This window comes from Pelodiscus sinensis, chromosome 8, assembly GCF_049634645.1.
Source record: "Pelodiscus sinensis isolate JC-2024 chromosome 8, ASM4963464v1, whole genome shotgun sequence".
NCBI lineage: Eukaryota > Metazoa > Chordata > Testudines > Trionychidae > Pelodiscus > Pelodiscus sinensis.
In genome coordinates, this window is record NC_134718.1 from 29,038,797 (window position 1) to 29,055,278 (window position 16,482).

The 16,482-nt window shown below is 47.0% G+C and overlaps 1 protein-coding gene across 1 annotated transcript in view; it reads left to right on the forward strand.

Annotated features, from left to right (window-relative positions):
• The window catches only part of HK1 (hexokinase 1), a 96,157-nt gene that overhangs the window by 74,701 nt on the left and 4,974 nt on the right, over nt 1–16,482 (forward strand). The window contains exons 14-16 of the mRNA XM_006121526.3: nt 4,667–4,766; nt 6,063–6,246; nt 11,883–12,038. Coding sequence (XP_006121588.2) covers nt 4,667–4,766; nt 6,063–6,246; nt 11,883–12,038 — 440 coding nt within the window. The remainder of the gene's footprint in view (nt 1–4,666; nt 4,767–6,062; nt 6,247–11,882; nt 12,039–16,482) is intronic.

The following is a 16,482-nucleotide window of genomic DNA, read 5'->3' on the forward strand; positions in this document are numbered from 1 at the left end:
GACCAAAGAAAGCCACTTGCTTTTCTATGCTTTGTTGCTTTGTGGGGCTAGTGTCTGTGACAGGGATTGGCAACCTATGGCTCTCAAGTCAAATATGGCTCACATAGGAGCCAAATATGGCTCTCAGCTTGAGCTCTGCTCCCCGCCTCCCCTGCAATGAGGCGCCCGGGCTGACTTTCTACCCCTCTCCCCAAGATTGGAGCCAATGCCAGATTCCTGCAGGGAAGGGCTGTCACTCCAGCCTTGCACATTTCCTCCTCCCCGCACAATAATGGAACCAGCGCTGGCTTCTTATGGAGAAAGCCCCGAGCCTTGCTGCATGATTAGAGAAGCATAGCCACAAACAGCTCTGCACTCTCCTCCTCCCCCAGCTGGGAAACAGCAGCGCACAGATGCGCTGCATGAAGGCTTTTTCTTCTGCTCCATTGGCCAGAATCCATCCAGTGGAGCAGCGGGAAGCCATGCCTGGGACAGGGAGCCTGAGAGCAGCGCAGGGCGCAAAAGCTAGTAAGTGCTGCCCAGACCCTGCACCCCCAGCCTCTCCTGCACCCTCTCCCCGGCCAAAGACCTATTTCCAGCCTACTCCTGCCCCCTCCCCCTGGCCAAACCACTACCCCCAGCCCGCTCCTGCACCTCCCCCCTTGCCAAAGACCTACCGCCAGCCTGCTCCTGCCCCCTTCCCCTTGGCCAGACACACTTCTCCCAGCCTGCTCTTGTACTCTTTCTCCCACCCATATCCTCCACCCCTATCCATATCCCAATTCCACTCAATGGCAACTCTGTCTCCACACACTAGACCCCTTATTTTTTGCCCTATCCCAGAGCCTAGGGGGCCCTACAAAGTGCACTGATCCTGGAACCCCAGAAGGGTTAATCTGACCTGAGGCCTTGAACCTCAATCCTCCCTCTCCCACACCACCCTGCCATGGAGCTGGAGTGCCAGGGAAATGAGATGTCTCAGTTGGGGGTTACATTAGTGAGGACTGGGGGTTTTTTGGACGGGGTGTGTGGAGTGGTTTGGTTTTTTTGCTTCTCACTTGTGTGGTCCCCAACTTATTTTTCTGTAGGTTATTAGCCAATGTCCCAAAACAGGTTCTCCATCTCTGCCATAAATAGACAGTATTGAAACCTTTTGTGTTGGATATAATATTTTACTTTATTTAAAATGAAGTTTGGTAAACTAACATGAGAAAGTGAAAGTGCCCAGCTCCCATTTGGCTGTAGTGTCCTGTCCTCAGCCCTGATCCTGGGACAGGCCCTGTCGTCTGGCCCCCATGCAGCTGCAGGAAGGGCTGGTGGCAGCAGCTCCCCTCCTGCTGCAGCATGGGTGGGAGGGGAGGCTGTGATCTGGTTGTGGTGATCCTGGCCTGGCCCCTCATCCAGCTACTGCTGCCCGGGTGCAGCAGCCCAGCCCTGGGCAAGTAAGGTAATCCGGCCCCCACTCCAGCGCTCTGCCCTGCCTCCTGCGCCTCCTGCACCTCCCACACACCCCAGTCCTCTGTCCCAAGTCCCTCATACAATCCATCCCTGACTCCTGCACCCCCACATCCACAAATTGCACCCCCAGCAGCAGCAAAAGTCCAATTAAATGAAGCCTATGAGTACAATGTTTCATTCATGCTATTATTAATCATCATGTCAATGATCAGTAATACTAAGTTGTATATTTTCAGGCATGCAAAAGGGTATTCTTGTATACTGGGTCTTTGTTGACCACTTGTTCTGAATTTTGATGTAGTTTGGCTCTTTGGCTTGAAAAGGTTGCCAGCTGACCACTGGTCTGTGAAGTCCAGTTGGTATGTAGGAGCTGTGAGGAGATGGAGCATGCTCAGCACAGATGGATCTTCAGGAAATTTATCTACTAAACTTTAACACATTTCAACTGAGCATGTGTGAACTGACATTTTTTAGAAGCTTGTAATTTGGCCAAATTTAGTTGAGTTTTCATGGTGATGAAGAGGCATGTACCTGACACATTTTAAGTTCCTGCTCCAAAGAAAGTAAGGACTAGAGTTTCTTAACAGAATTCTTGTAAGATTTTTTTTTTAAATAACTTATGTTCCCCAAGTGTATTCTTGGAAATGGCAGAACTTTTCTAGGCAAAATTTTCTGGAACAGTTCAGCAAGAGGCAACCAGCAGAGTTGGAAAGTTCTTCTTCGAGTGATTACTCATGTGCATTCCAATATAGGTGTGCGCACACGCAGCGTGCACACTCCATTGGAAGTTTTTCCCTCAGCAGTACCCTTAGGGCCAGCAGGGAGCCCCCTGCAGTGTCGCCGGTATACCGGTCCGTATATACCTCTACTGGCCCTCTCAACCACTCAGTTCCTTCTTACTGCCGTGACTTGACGGTCATTGGAACAACCCTCAGCTCCTGAATGTGATCATTGTCGTCATTGTTCTTCTTCAATCTTCAGTTAATCTTCAGTTAAGTGTCTGCAATTTAAGTTAAAGACTTTTTTGTTGTTTTCTGTTGATTGCTTGGCCCACAAGGCTTTAAGCCCTGCAAAAAGTGCAATAGGCCTATGCCTTGCGGTGACCCGCACTCGTTGTGCTTAAAGTGTCTGGGAGAAACACCCCTCACAGAAGCCTGTAAAATCTGTAAGGTGTTCAAGCCAAGGACAAAACATGAGAGGGAATCGCACCTTAAGATCCTCCTCATGAAAGCGGCTCTCCGACCAGGACCGGCCTCGGTGCATGATGGTTCCATGCACCGTGCCTCTCTGGTACCGCAGGGGCCCCGGCACCACTCTCAATCGCCGGCGCCTCAGAAGAAGAGGCTTGATCATTGTCTTTGGTCCACCCTCTCTGGGGCACCTGGTGCTGGCCACTGTTGGCAGACAGGATACTGAGCTAGATGGACCTTTGGTCTGACCCAGTACGGCCGTTCTTATGTAGGGGCCCCCTAACAAGCCCCCAGGGCCCTGTCAGGGGTTTTGGTGGGACCCTCGAGGGCATCTTACTAGTCTTCTCTCTACTTTTCCGGGACTGTTCATCCCATTTCCTCCAGGCCTGGCGGTCTGTTACGTCAGACTGATGGGTGCTGGAGATAGTGGAGAGGGGTTATGTAATCCCTTTCCACTCGCCCCCTCCTTCCCAACTCCCTACCCCGTCCCTTTTCAGGGACCCCTCTCACAAGCCTCTGCTACAGGAGGAAGTAAGTCATCGCCTCACTTTAAAGGGCAGTGGAATGTGTTCCCCCCTGAGTTTCGGAACGGGATTCTATTCCTGTTACTTTCTGGTTCCAAAGGCAAAAGGGGGCCTTTATCCCAATCTGGACCTCAGAGATCTAAATTCCTTCATCGTCAAGACAAAATTCAAAATGGTGACTCTGGCGTCCATTATCGCTTCCTTAGCCCCTGGAGACTGGTACGCTGCCCTTGACTTAAAAGATGCTTACTTTCACATTTCAGTTACCTCCCGCCATCGAAGGTTCCTACAGTTTACCATGGGCCCGACCATTACCAATTCACGGCCCTCCCCTTTGGTATTTCTATGGCCCCTTGGGTCTTCACTAAATCCATCGCAGTGGTGGCTGCCAACTTCAGAAAAAGAGGTGTCCATGTGTTCCCCTACCTAGATGATTGGCTCCTGAGGGGGGAGTCAGAGACTCAGGTGAGAGCCCACATCACCACAGCCCACAAACTCTTCGAAGACTTAGGCCTTCTGTTGAATCTGGACAAATCGACCCTGACTCCTACCCAGATAATAGAATTTGTGGGCACCACCCTAGATTCCCTGGCACAGAGAGCCTCTCTGTCCAGCTCCCCTTTTCTCACAATACAGACAGTGGCCAGGGTGCTCCAGAACTTTCCGGTGACCACTGTCCACACATGCATGCGTCTATGGGCCTCATTGCCGCCTGAACTTATGTAGCGCAGCACGCCAGACTGCGCATGCGCCCGCTACAGATATGGCTATTGCAAGTCCACAATCCGGTCGTCCACTCTTGGGACAGGGTGCTGACAGTCCCCGCCCCCGTCCTCCTTGAATTGAAATGGTGGACCCACCGGGCAGAGGTCTGTGCGGGGGTTCCATTCTCCAGACCAGTGCCGTCCATCCAACTGGTCACGGACGCGTCAGACATGGGCTTGGGAGCTCACCTAGGAGACTTCCACAGGCAAGGTATGTGGTCTACGGACAAAACCTCCCTGCATATTAATGTCACACACACACGCACACACCTATATTGGAATGGACATGAGCAACACATCTCGAAGAATCACAGTTACGAGGTAAGTAACCGTTCTTTTCAACCTGGTTTAAGGTTGGAAAAGGTATAAACAGTTGAAATGAGGGTCATATAATGGAAACTTTAGAGCAACATTCACAATATGACTGCCTATAACACGTGTATGTGTGAGAGAGAACGGTGAATGTTATCTTATTCCTATAAGAAGTACATATCCTAACCTGTACTGGTATTCCTACTGCAAGGAAGTAGTATATTGTACAGCTCCAGCAAATTATACCAATAAGTCAAAATACCTGCATGCAAATTACATTGTGCTATTTTGGTTTTTTTAACTCATTTAAGAATTGAATGTTAAGTTAATATTTTTATCCATTTATTCACTTGACACATTTTAGACAGTTGATTAATTCCTTGCAATCTAACAAACGTTGCAATGCTTTTTCTGTAGCATTATATTTTTTTCTTCAAAGGAGTTTGACTTGGACGTGGTGGCAGTGGTGAATGATACAGTTGGCACTATGATGACTTGTGCATATGAAGATCCGAATTGTGAAATAGGACTCATTGTGGGTAGGTATTTAATTACTTTTTTTTTAATTTCAACTGTAATATAGCCTTATAAACAAATAGTTTTATGCAATTAAGACTTAGGGATGTAAGTGTCTAGTCAACTAATAACTTGACTAGTTGCTCCCTCCCACCCTTTTGCTGCCTCTAGCAGACAGAGGCAGAAAGATGTGGGGAGCAGGAGCCAATGCTGGGGGGAGCCGGCTTAAAACCCAGTTTCCCCCAGCACTGTCTCTGTGGGGTGAGAGCAGGGGTGCAGTGGGGAACTGGCAGTTCTTCCACCTTTGAAATGTAGCAAGAGCCAGGCTTCCTGTGAAAAGTGTAATCTGAATCCATTCTATAATTTTAAAATCTAGATTTGGATTAGGTTTTTTTTTGGTCATTAGAAATATTAACTAATAGATACGAACCAACCTATGATGACTATAATTTGAAAACCAATCTGTTACACAACATTAATGCCATTAGGGTTGGAGCTATGGCCAGGAGCTGTGGCTGCTCCAGTAGCCGGGGGGCTTTCTTCAGCGACCCAGGCCGGGGGAAGAGAGGGGATTGTTCTGGTGGCCCACGCCAGGGGCCGCTCGGGCGGCCCGAGCTGCGTGGCAACAGGGCTCCTCTGGTGGCCAGGATCTGCTCTGGTGGCCCAGGCCACATGGCAGTGGGAGGAGGCTGCTCTGGTGGGTGGGGCCGTGTAGGAGCCGGGGGCTGCTTCAGCGGCCCAGGCTCAGAGGCTGTTCCGGCAGGCCCCATGGCAGCAGGGGAGTTGCTCGAGCAACCTGGGCCCTGGGGGGTGCTGCTCCAGTGGCCTGGGCTGCATGGTAGCTGGGGAGATGTCCCAGCAGCCATGGCTGCGTGGTGGTGGGAGGGGTTTGCTCTGGTGTCTGGGGGCTGTTTCGGTGGCCCAGGCCACGTGGCAGTGGAAGGGAGCTACTCCGGTGGTCTGGGCCATATGGAGGATCTGCTCCAGTGGCCAGGAGCTTCTCTGGCAACTTGGGCTGCATGGCGGTGGGACTACTCTGGTGTCCGGGGGCTGCTCTGGTGCCCTGGGCCACGTGGCGGTGGGAAGGATCTGTTCCGGTGCCGGGGACTGCTCTGGCAGCCGGGGGACCATGTGGCAGGGGGGCTGCTCTGCGAGACCAGGTCTCATAGTGGGGAGGGGGACTGCTCTGGTGGCCAGGGGGAGGGTTAGGGTTAGGGTTAGGGGAGGGTTTTGCTTTGGCAGGCAAAAAAGAGCCCATAAAAGTTTCTAATGCTTATTCTAGTATATTTACAAAATAATTTGTTTTTTCACGTGTTTAGGGACTGGCAGCAATGCATGTTACATGGAGGAAATGAGAAATATAGAGATGGTTGAGGGAGATCAAGGACGAATGTGTGTGAACATGGAATGGGGTGCATTTGGAGACAATGGATGCCTGGACGACATCAGGACCACTTATGACAAAGCTGTTGATGATTATTCATTAAATGCTGGAAAACAAAGGTATTTAAATATGGAATAAAAGCAAGAAATATGATGCAAAATTTATGGAATACTAATGTGCTTGGAATAAGTGATGTTGCTTTCAGCTGGTGTTAAAAGGTACTGTAATAAGATCTGTTTTTGTTAGAAAATGGAAGGATTACGAGGATATAATAGTTTGTGCTGTGACCTTCCTTGTTCCTGGTTTCCCAGATGGATGACTTTCTCTATCTGACAGGTTAAGTGGTTGCAGTCTTTTCTTCAGTGTGAACTCTGTTGGTCAACCATGCCTTTGTCACATCAGGGTCTTAAACTGCACTGCACTGTGCTTGGCACTACCGTCTCACGTCCACCTGGAAATTTCAGCTAGTAGAATGAAGCTGTCTGCTTTTTAAGGTGGGATGAGCTGTGATGTGCCTAGAACATTGGCTCAGACCTCTATACTGGCCTTTTATTTGTGACAAGTTAATTTGAAGGTTTTGCTAAGAGCTTGGAAGTGGGAGTATGAATGAGCGTTCTTTGAAACTCTTAGTTCATGTTAGCACAGTGAGTTAGTGTGTGGAAAGCTAGTGTGTTACAGATTCATGCTGCAGTTTATTGTGCACTAACTTGCTGTGTGTACAAGCCATCACACAAATATACAGTAATATGTATAGTATGATTGAAGTGTAAAAACACATGAGGAATACAGGGAACGTGTCAGAGTATTTGAGATGCTCCAAAATGTGACAGTAGAATTTGAAGGCCCTAAAGAATCAGGGCACTGAGGGAGCTGAGAGATGTTTTCTTTGCAGTGGCAGCAAAGAGAGTATGGAACAAGTGGTCAAAGGGGTATATAATTCAAAGGGTACATGAGAGAGAGAGAGAGAGACCATTTATAGGGTACAAGGCTGTTAATGGATTATATGGCTCCCATGCAATGTTATGCTGTACCTAGGTTGGATAGGCGAGCCAGTAAAATCTCACATTTGTACAAAGGATCAAGACAGACACTATAATTTAGTGAATTATTGATTAAACAAAAATAAAAGCGGAATGTATCTTGCAATGAGTTGATAGATGCGGAGTCTGAAGCACTGTGTATAACTCTGGTCACCCATGTTAAAAAAAGATAAATTCAGACTAGAACAGATGTGGAGAAGGGCTGCTAGGATGATTGTGGCAATAGGAGAGTCTGTCCTGCAAGAGGAGACTGGGAGTAACATGTATAAAGTAAATGAAATTGTGGTTGTTGCACAGGTAAACATACCTGTGCTAATCTAGCTAGCATAGGTAATGGTCATAGCAAAGACTTGGTGGCACAGGCTTCTGCATGGATTAACGATCCAACTGCATATCCAGAGTCCCCACTGGACTTGTGTTATGGTGACTAACACATGCTGAAGTCTGTGCTGCCATGTCTTCCTGGGTGTAAATGATAGTTTTAACTGCATCAAATTTTAGTGGTTACACAACTATTCAATAGTCCCGGGGGGCGGCAGGGCTGGCAGCCAGTGCGCTCCAGCCCCACTCCTGGAGACCCCTGTGCCACCCCATACTTCTGCCTCTGTATGAGAGGCAGCAGCACATGACGGCAGGCAGGAGTTGGTCGGGGAGGGGGGTCAGTTTAAAAACTGGCTTCCTGTGTAGACTGGCTCTGCCTTCTGCCCTGCACTGCTTCCTCTGATATAGAGGCAGCAGCGCAGATTGGCAGCAGCCCCTGCCCACAGGGGGTCCAAGCTCCCTGCAGACAGAAGCCACTCGGAATTCCATGGAGTAGCCTCTGTCTGCAGGGAGCTCAGACCCCACACAGATAGGGACTGCTGCCATGGAGCAGCCTCTGTCTGGCAGGCCCAGGCTCACAGTGGACAGAGGCTACTCCATGGGATGCGGAGCAGCCGCTGTCTATGGGGAGCTCAGCCCCTCGGCGGACGGAGGCTGCTCCGCGACAGCCTCCATTGCCTGACCCCCTGCACTGCTTCCTTTGTCAGAGGCAGCAGTGTGGGGATGAGGGTAGTGACTCTTGCATGTCCACCCCTGCCTTTGTAGGAGGCAACAGGGGGTGGGGAGACGGCATGGGCGGAGAGCTAGTTTAAAAGCAGACTCCTCACACGTATTGGCTCCCGCTTGCTCCCCTCACTCTCCGCACTGCTGCCTCTGTATCAGCAGTGCTCCCCACCCTCTGCTGCCTCCAATCCAGCATGTAATTGACAGGATTAACCAATAAGCCTAGGTATTACATGTTGACATCCCTAGAGAAGATATGATTGCTTTCTGTAAATATACAAAGGGCTTGGGGGTAAACACCAAGGAGGGAGAAAAGCTACTTAAAAGCTCAACGTTAACGCAAAAAAAATGGGTAGAAACTGATCATTTACAAATGTAAGCTGGAAATTAGAAGATGGTGTCGAATGATCGAAAGAATGAGGTTCTGGAACAGCTTTCCAGTAGGACGAGTGTATGTGTGTGGGGGGGGAGGGGGGGGGGCAAATAACCTAGCTAATTCTGGGGCAGACCTTCATACATTTATGAATAGGATTATATGATAGCAGGGGAGTGACCTTGATGACCCAGAAGTCCTGTCCACTTTTATGTCTTATGTTCCTATGTTTAGTTTAATTATTAAAATAATACTTAATCCTGAATTAGTAAACGTACATTTATAAATATTTATCGATGTCCATAAGCTGAGTACTTTATCAGTGAAAAGGATAGTACAAATTGAGAGATGTATCAGAACCCTGCTTTTAAAAAGCTTATTTATATGAGACCTCACTTTGTCTCTGTTACTGTATCACTGCCGAGAAATGGAAATTGATCAATGGCTTCTGTGTTTGTGTTTGAGCAGAGTGTGAGTTAGCAAAATTCTAACAAATGAGTGTAGTAACTCCTTGCTTAACATTATAGTTATGTTCCTGAAAATACTACTTTAAGTGAACTGATGTTAAGCAAATCCAGTTTCTTCATATGCATTAATATTAATGGGGCGGGAGAGTTAGGTTCCAGGGAAATTTTTTTCAACAGACAAAAAGCAGTATAACCAAATGCAGTATAAGCTTTAAAAATTGTAAACAATATAGTACTGTACATAGCAATGATGGTTGTGAAATTGGTTTGGGTGGTGAAATTAGACTGTAGTATATTTCCCAGGGAATATAATCATGCTACTAAACTGAACATGATGTTGAATCCACACAATCCTGCGGGAGTGCATCACTTTCTCCTCCAGATGGTGCATACATGGCTGAACAGTGCCAGTGAGTATATGTGAGAGATGCACACGTGTTCTGAGTGTGTGTGCGTGCATGTTAGAGAAAGAGAGAGAGACCGAGAGAGAGAGAGAGAGAGAGAGATCAACCTGCATGTCCCCTTAAGTACACTGACTCCACTTCTGAACTGCAGCTGCCCAGCTGAATACCTCACAGGGAACTTAGGGGACCTGATGGGGGACTGTCAGCCCACCCTGGTTCCAAACCCCAAGAAAGACCGGTTGCTTTTCCAAAAATCCTGTAAGTAGTGGACAAAGCAGGCAGCCAGACAACCTTAGAAAGGAGCATTGCACAACTTTAAATAATCATGTTCTCTAATAGATAACCTAGTCTTGGTTAACATTAATACATTGCTTAAGTGAAGAGTTACTGTAATTGTCAAATAAGTTAAACATTTGAGAATAATGTTAACAATTCAGTGAGAGCTAGCAGGAATTGCAGTACTCAAATCTGGATGCAAAATTGACAATCAGTTACAGGAGCTGGGCAAAGAGGGTTGGTAAGCATATGTTCTAAATGTAGTAGCCCAGCGTCTGTGAGTCTGTAACGCCGAAATGCTGGCTGTTCCCTCTGGGTGGCCCGTGCTGCATGGGGGCTTGCACCAAATGGCCTCTTGCACCCCTGTAGCGGCATGGCTGAGCGGCGCAGAAGTCAGCCGAGTGCCACGGTGGGAGGGGAAGCGGGGCGGGACGGAGACGTGCGGTGTGACAGCAGCTCCAGGCCCCGCCCCCTGGCCGTGAACATCATCACCCCGCCCCCCCTTTGCCTCCCGCCATGGCGCTCGGCTGACTTCTGCGCCGCTCAGCCAGGCCACCGCGTGGGAGCAACCAGCGCAAGCAACCGTTTGGGCTCCACGCCCCCCATGCAGCACGGGAAGTGCGTAGCCCAAATGGCCATTTGGGCTCTGCGGTACCCCGAGTGAGATGCAGGAGGAGGAGGAGAAGTGGAGAGAGAGGCAGGAGGCGGAGGAGAGCTGAGCGGGGGGGGGGGGGGGGGAAGCAGGAGGAGGAGGAGAGAGAGAGAGAGAGATGGAGTGAGAGACTGGAGGCTCAGGAGAGAAGACCGATGTGGAGGAGAGACCTGAAAATCCCGTCTTATGATGGACTACTTGGCTAGTGTTCTAATAATACACAATAATTGTGTTTGTACACCTTTCATCTCAAGAACCTATCATGATTTGAATACACCTAATTACACTTCACAACACCCCTGGCGGTAAATAAAATACCGGTCTGGGTCTGTGTATCCAAAAGAAGGGGGATCTAATTTAATATAAAAGAGCTTCCTCAGAAAATTCAGTTATTCCTTTTCAAGGTGTGTGTCAACTGTTTATTGTAAACATCTATAATATTAAAAACCTAGTTTGCCACAGATTCTCAATTTTTTTTCCTGGGCATGATCTCAGGAACTTGATAAGAATTATCAGGAGTTATAATGACATGGATAAAATAGAACAAAATGCATTTTCCATAATCTTTAGTGTAAGAGGCACATCCCAACATGCAATGGTGGGTCAAAGTGTGTGTGTGTGTGTGTGTGTGTGTGTGTGTGTGTGGTGTAAATTCAATGATTTGTTATACATCTGGACATGTGCAACCAGACACTAAAATAAAATCTTCAGTGATAACAATAAACAGCCCTACTCACTGTACTGATGAAGTTATTAATAATTAAACAAAGAAGTAATGATCTGTACTCCTGGAGATACTCATGAACATATAATATGACTTTTATCACTATTCATGGGCTTACTTTTTTCAGTGTGCTACCCAATATGTTTATGCTCTTTTAGAAATGCTCTATGAAAAAAGTCAATTGCTCCAGGGACTAAAACTCAGCTCTAAACACAGAGCCTGTGTCTAGATTACATCCCTCTTTCAACAGAGGGATGTAAATTAGGCACATCAAAAGCGCAAATGAAGCGGGGATTTGAATTTCCCACGCTTCATTTGCATAATTGCATCATGGCACTTTTTCGAAAAAGCGCCATTTTGAAAGTAAAACCGTGGTCTAAATGCGGTTCTTCGAAAATGGAAAGCTTTTTTGAAAGATCCGGTAAACCTCGGGTTTTCGAAAGAACTGCGTCTAGACCGTGGTTTTACTTTTGAAATGGCAATTTTTGGAAAAAGCGCTGTGATGTGATTATGCAAACGAAGCGTGGGAAATTCAAATCCCTGCTTCATTTGCACTTTCGAAGTGCCTAATTTACATCCCTCTGTTGAAAGAGGGTTGTAATTTAGCTGTACCCAGATAGTCTGAATAAACTGCCAACGCTGAGGCCAATCCATTTCATATTCTAAAGAAGTTAGTTTTGAGACAGTTACCAAACTCTGCACTGCTGTCCTGCATATCCATGTAAACTAGCTAGACTATTTTCTTTCTGAACTGAACCATTGTATTTAATTCCAGGTATGAGAAAATGATTAGTGGAATGTACCTGGGAGAAATCGTTCGCAATATTTTGATTGACTTCACTAAAAGAGGATTCCTATTTAGAGGTCAAATTTCAGAGACACTGAAGACCAGAGGTATCTTTGAAACCAAGTTTCTTTCACAGATTGAAAGGTAAGATTGATGCAAGGTAGAATTACTCCAGTTGAAATAGTGCATTTCTAATTTAATACTGGTGCTTTAAGGAGGTCTTTGTAGCGGGATCTTCATTCAGAAGTGATGAGTATCAGCAGATCTTTATTTTTTTCTAGAATTAAGATGTGATGTATCCTCATTAATTAAATCTGAGTAACTGCTTGGCATTCAATTCTTCCTGAAGCTCAAACTGATTTGTAAACTGTATGGTCCTACTTGCAAACATTCACATATATATATTTAATTCTGCTTGTGTAGCCTTATTCATTCACTGTCCCATCTTAAGGAAAACTAATCCAGAGGCACATATTTGCACTATCAAGGCCTACACTGAGTAGCTCTCAGATTCTTTGATGTCAAAACTAATACACATGCTAACTGTTAAATGGTGCACATGTTGTGGTCCTGGATAGACTTACATATTTGACCTGTCTCTCTTGTAGGGTAGATGTTGCTGTTTTCATTTTCATACTCCTATGAAATTAATTGCCTCAGTCCACCGAATTTTAAACTGTCTGACTAGCCATTATAGCATGTTTATATCTAATCATGTGTTTGGTTTCTTTTTGATTTTCTGAAAGTAAGATCTTCTAGCAGTTTAGGAATTCTAACATTTATAAAATGCAACATTTTCCTTTTTAGTGTCATACAGTAGTTTTACTTGTCCAACTTAATTTGCAGTTTATAATCTGGAAGGGAAAAAAAATTCATGCCAGATTAGCAAAACTGTTTATAGAGCACAATAATGAAATGGGAAGTTCATCCATAGGAAACAAAAATTATTTTGTGCTGAAATACTTCTGTAAATACGAGAGAAAATATTTTGTTTTTATCTGCCCCAGAGGCAAAGGTGCAAGAATTCTTTAGAACAGGGGTCGGCAACCCTTAGCACGCATGCCACAAGTGGCACGCAAGTCAGTTTCCCATGGCATGCAGGGCAGGAGCTCAGCCCAGCCCCTCTGCCCTCTGTGCAGCGGGGAGCTCGTGCTATGGCTTCAGCCTCAGCAGTGCAGCTGCAAGCTGGAGCAACAGCTCTGGCTTCCTGCTGGGGCAGCGGGCAGGAGAGGCGTGTGTGTGTGTGTGTGTGTGTGTGTGTGTGTGTGTGTGTGTGTGTGTGTGTGTGTGTGTGTGTGTGTGTGTGTGTGTGTGTGTGTGTGTGTGTGTGTGTGTGTGTGTGTGTGTGTGTGTGTGTGTGTGTGTGTGTGTGTGCGCGCGCATCTCCTGGGAGCTAAGGGGGTTAACCTCCCTCTCCTGGCTACAGGCTCTGCAGAGCCAGGGCTGGGCAACCGGTCACATGTAGCGTGCTGGCACCCGGGCTTCACCGTGCTACTCCGCAAGGGCTGTGTGCAGGGGCAGGGAGCCTGTTCCCCAGTGCCCTGCTGTGCATGGCCAGGCTGGAGCCATCCCTGGGCTGCTCCGGGCTCTACCCACCCCAGCTCCGGAGCTGCAGGCAAAGGGCTGGGCAGGGCAGGGAAGAGATCCTTTCCCTTCTTTCCCTCCCGCCCCCCCCCCCCCCCCCCACCTCTCCTCACCCCAGCACTGCTCCTGGAGGCTACAAGTTCTAGTGCTGCTGTCCTGCCAGTGAGTGCACTGGGGGCACAGGGATCTGGGGGCAGGAGGGGAAGTGAAGGAGGATACAGGGGCAGAATGGGAGGGTGCAGGGGTTGCACTGAGGGGCACGGAATGCAGGGGATTAAGATAGGCGGGGGGAATCATGGGGCAGAGGGAAGATGCGAGGGGGGGAATGCAGTTTTACTTTGCAGAAGCTGCACTCTCCTTTACTCCCCACTTCTTTGCTTCCCTCCCCAACTAACTATTTGGCTGCAATCTCACCCTCTCACCTTTTCTGTGTTACTCCCCCAACCTCCTCTCACCCCCAAACTCCCTCTTGTACCCACACCCTCTCCTGGCACCAAACTCCCTTCCAGACCCTGCCTTCCTCACCCTGTCCTGCATAAGAACAGCCATACTGGGTCAGACCAATGGTCCATCCACCCCAGTATCCTGTCTGCCAACAGTGGCCAATACCAGATGCCCCAGAGGGTGGGAACACAACAGGTAATCCTCATGTGATCCCTCCCCTGTCACCCACCTACAGAGAAACAGAGGTTAGGGACACCATTCCTACCCATCCTGGCTAATAGCCATTGATGGACCTAACCTCCATGAATCTATCTAGCTCTTTTTTTTGAACCCTGTTCAAGTCCTAGCCTTCGCCACATTCTCTGGCAAGGAGTTCCAGAGGTTGACTGTGTGCCGAGTGAAGAACTTCCTTTTGTTTTAAACTTGCTGTCTATGAATTACATTTGGTGACCCCTGGTTCTTATATTGTGGGAATAAATAAATAACTTCCTTATTCATTTTTTCCACACTGGTCATGATTTTATAGACCTCTATCATATCCCCTCTTAGTCTCCTCTTTTCTAAGCTGAAAAGTCCCAGTCTTTTTAATCTCTCTTCATAAGGGACCTGTTCCAAACCCCTAATCATTTTTGTTGCCTTTTTCTGAACCTTTTCCAATGCCAATATATCTCTTTTTTAGATGAGTGTGTACGCAGTATTCAAGATGTGGATGTGCCAGGGTTCTATATAGAGGCAATAAGATATTTTTTGTCTTGTTCTCTATCCATTTTTTAATGATTCCTAACCATTCTATGTACTTTTTTGACTACCCCTGCACAATGAGTGGATGTTTTCAGAGACCTATCCACAATGACTTCAAGATCTCTCTCTCTCTCTCTCGCATAGTTATAGCGAAATTAGTCCCCATCATATTGTATGTATAGTTGGGATTATTTTTTCCAGTGTGCATTACTTTACATTTATCAACATTAAATTTCATTTGCCATTTTGTTGCCCAATCTCTTAGTTTGTTGAGATCTTTTTGAAACTCTTCAGTCTTCTTTGGTCTTTACTATCTTGAGCAGTTTGGTATCATCTGCAAATGTTGCCACCTCACTGTTTACCCCTTTCTCCATCATTTATAAATAAGTTGAATAGGACGGGTCCCAGGATAGACCCTTGGGGAACCCCAACCATTTATTCCTACCCTTTGTTTCCTGTCTCTTAACCAGTTATCAGTCCGTGAAAGAACCTTCCCTTTTATCCCATGACAACTTACTTTACTTAAGAGCCTTTGGTGAGGGACCTTGTCAAAGGCTTTCTGGAAATCTAAGTACACTATAACTAATGGATCCCCCTTGTCCACATGTTTGTTGACCCCCTCAAAGGACTCTAGCAGATTAGTGAGGCATGATTTCCCTTTACAGAAACCATGTTGACTTTCCCCCACAAATCACTGTCCGACTTGCTGGTAGCCCTGTACTGCACATTGAACCCCTCATTTTTGTTCCCACCCCAGAGCCTAAGGGGGTCCACAAAATACATTAACTTTGGAGCCCCAGAAAAGTAAATCTGGCCTATGGGAATCCCCGAACCCCAGTCTTCTCTGTCCCTTCCCCTCACTCCATAGGGGCTGAAGTGCCAGAGGAGTGAGGTGTCTCGGGGGTTACATCAGTGAAAGTTGCGGGGGTTTGGAGGAGGTTTTTTTTGCTTCTCACTTGTGTGGTCCCCAGCTAATTTTATTGTGGGTTAGTTACCCTTGACCGAAAAAAGGTTCCCTACCTCTGCCATAAAGAAAACATTGAAACCTTTTGTGTTGGACATTGAATATTTTACTTTATTTAAAATGAAGTTTGCTAAACGAACATGAGAAAGTTAAAACGCTTAATCTGTTTAATCGATTAAATTAAACCATTCTCCCCAGCTGCCGCATTAGCAAAATGGATTGAGCATAATTATGTAGTTAACAGTGAGTTTCCATTAGCAACTGGTATTCTGTGGAATAGTTTGCATTGACCCAAATGGTTCTCATGGGGCAAATGGTGGAGAGCGCCTCACTTCCCCACCCTTCCTGGGAGAGCAGCACATCCCAGGACAGGAGGGTTAAATCTTGGCATGCCACTTCAGAAAGGTTGCTGACCCCTGCTTTAGAATGTCTTCTTGGTTCATAGGAGTATTTCCAGTGATGGTCATGTCTACACTATCATGTATGTCAGGAAAACTTGTATTGCTCGAGGTGTAAAAAAATGCCCTCCTTAGCTTAAGATAATTAAGATACAGTAGCATAAATGGTAGCATACATAGTGCTTTGTCAGCAGGAGAACTTCTCTCATTGACATAGCTGTTGCTGCTCATGGGGTGCTGAAATTGTTGGTGGGAGTGACCCCTTGTCAGCAAAGAATAGCTTTGAAAAGATCTTAGAGTAGCACAGCTGCCTTGGTATATCTGTGCCGCTGGATGCGTTCTAGTGTAGATGTAGTTGAGGATAGTGATAGTCAGGGCTCGACAAACCACGGCGAGACCTACTCGCCAGCCCCGTACCGTGCATGCGCCAGACCAGCACCTTGTATGCACACAGCAC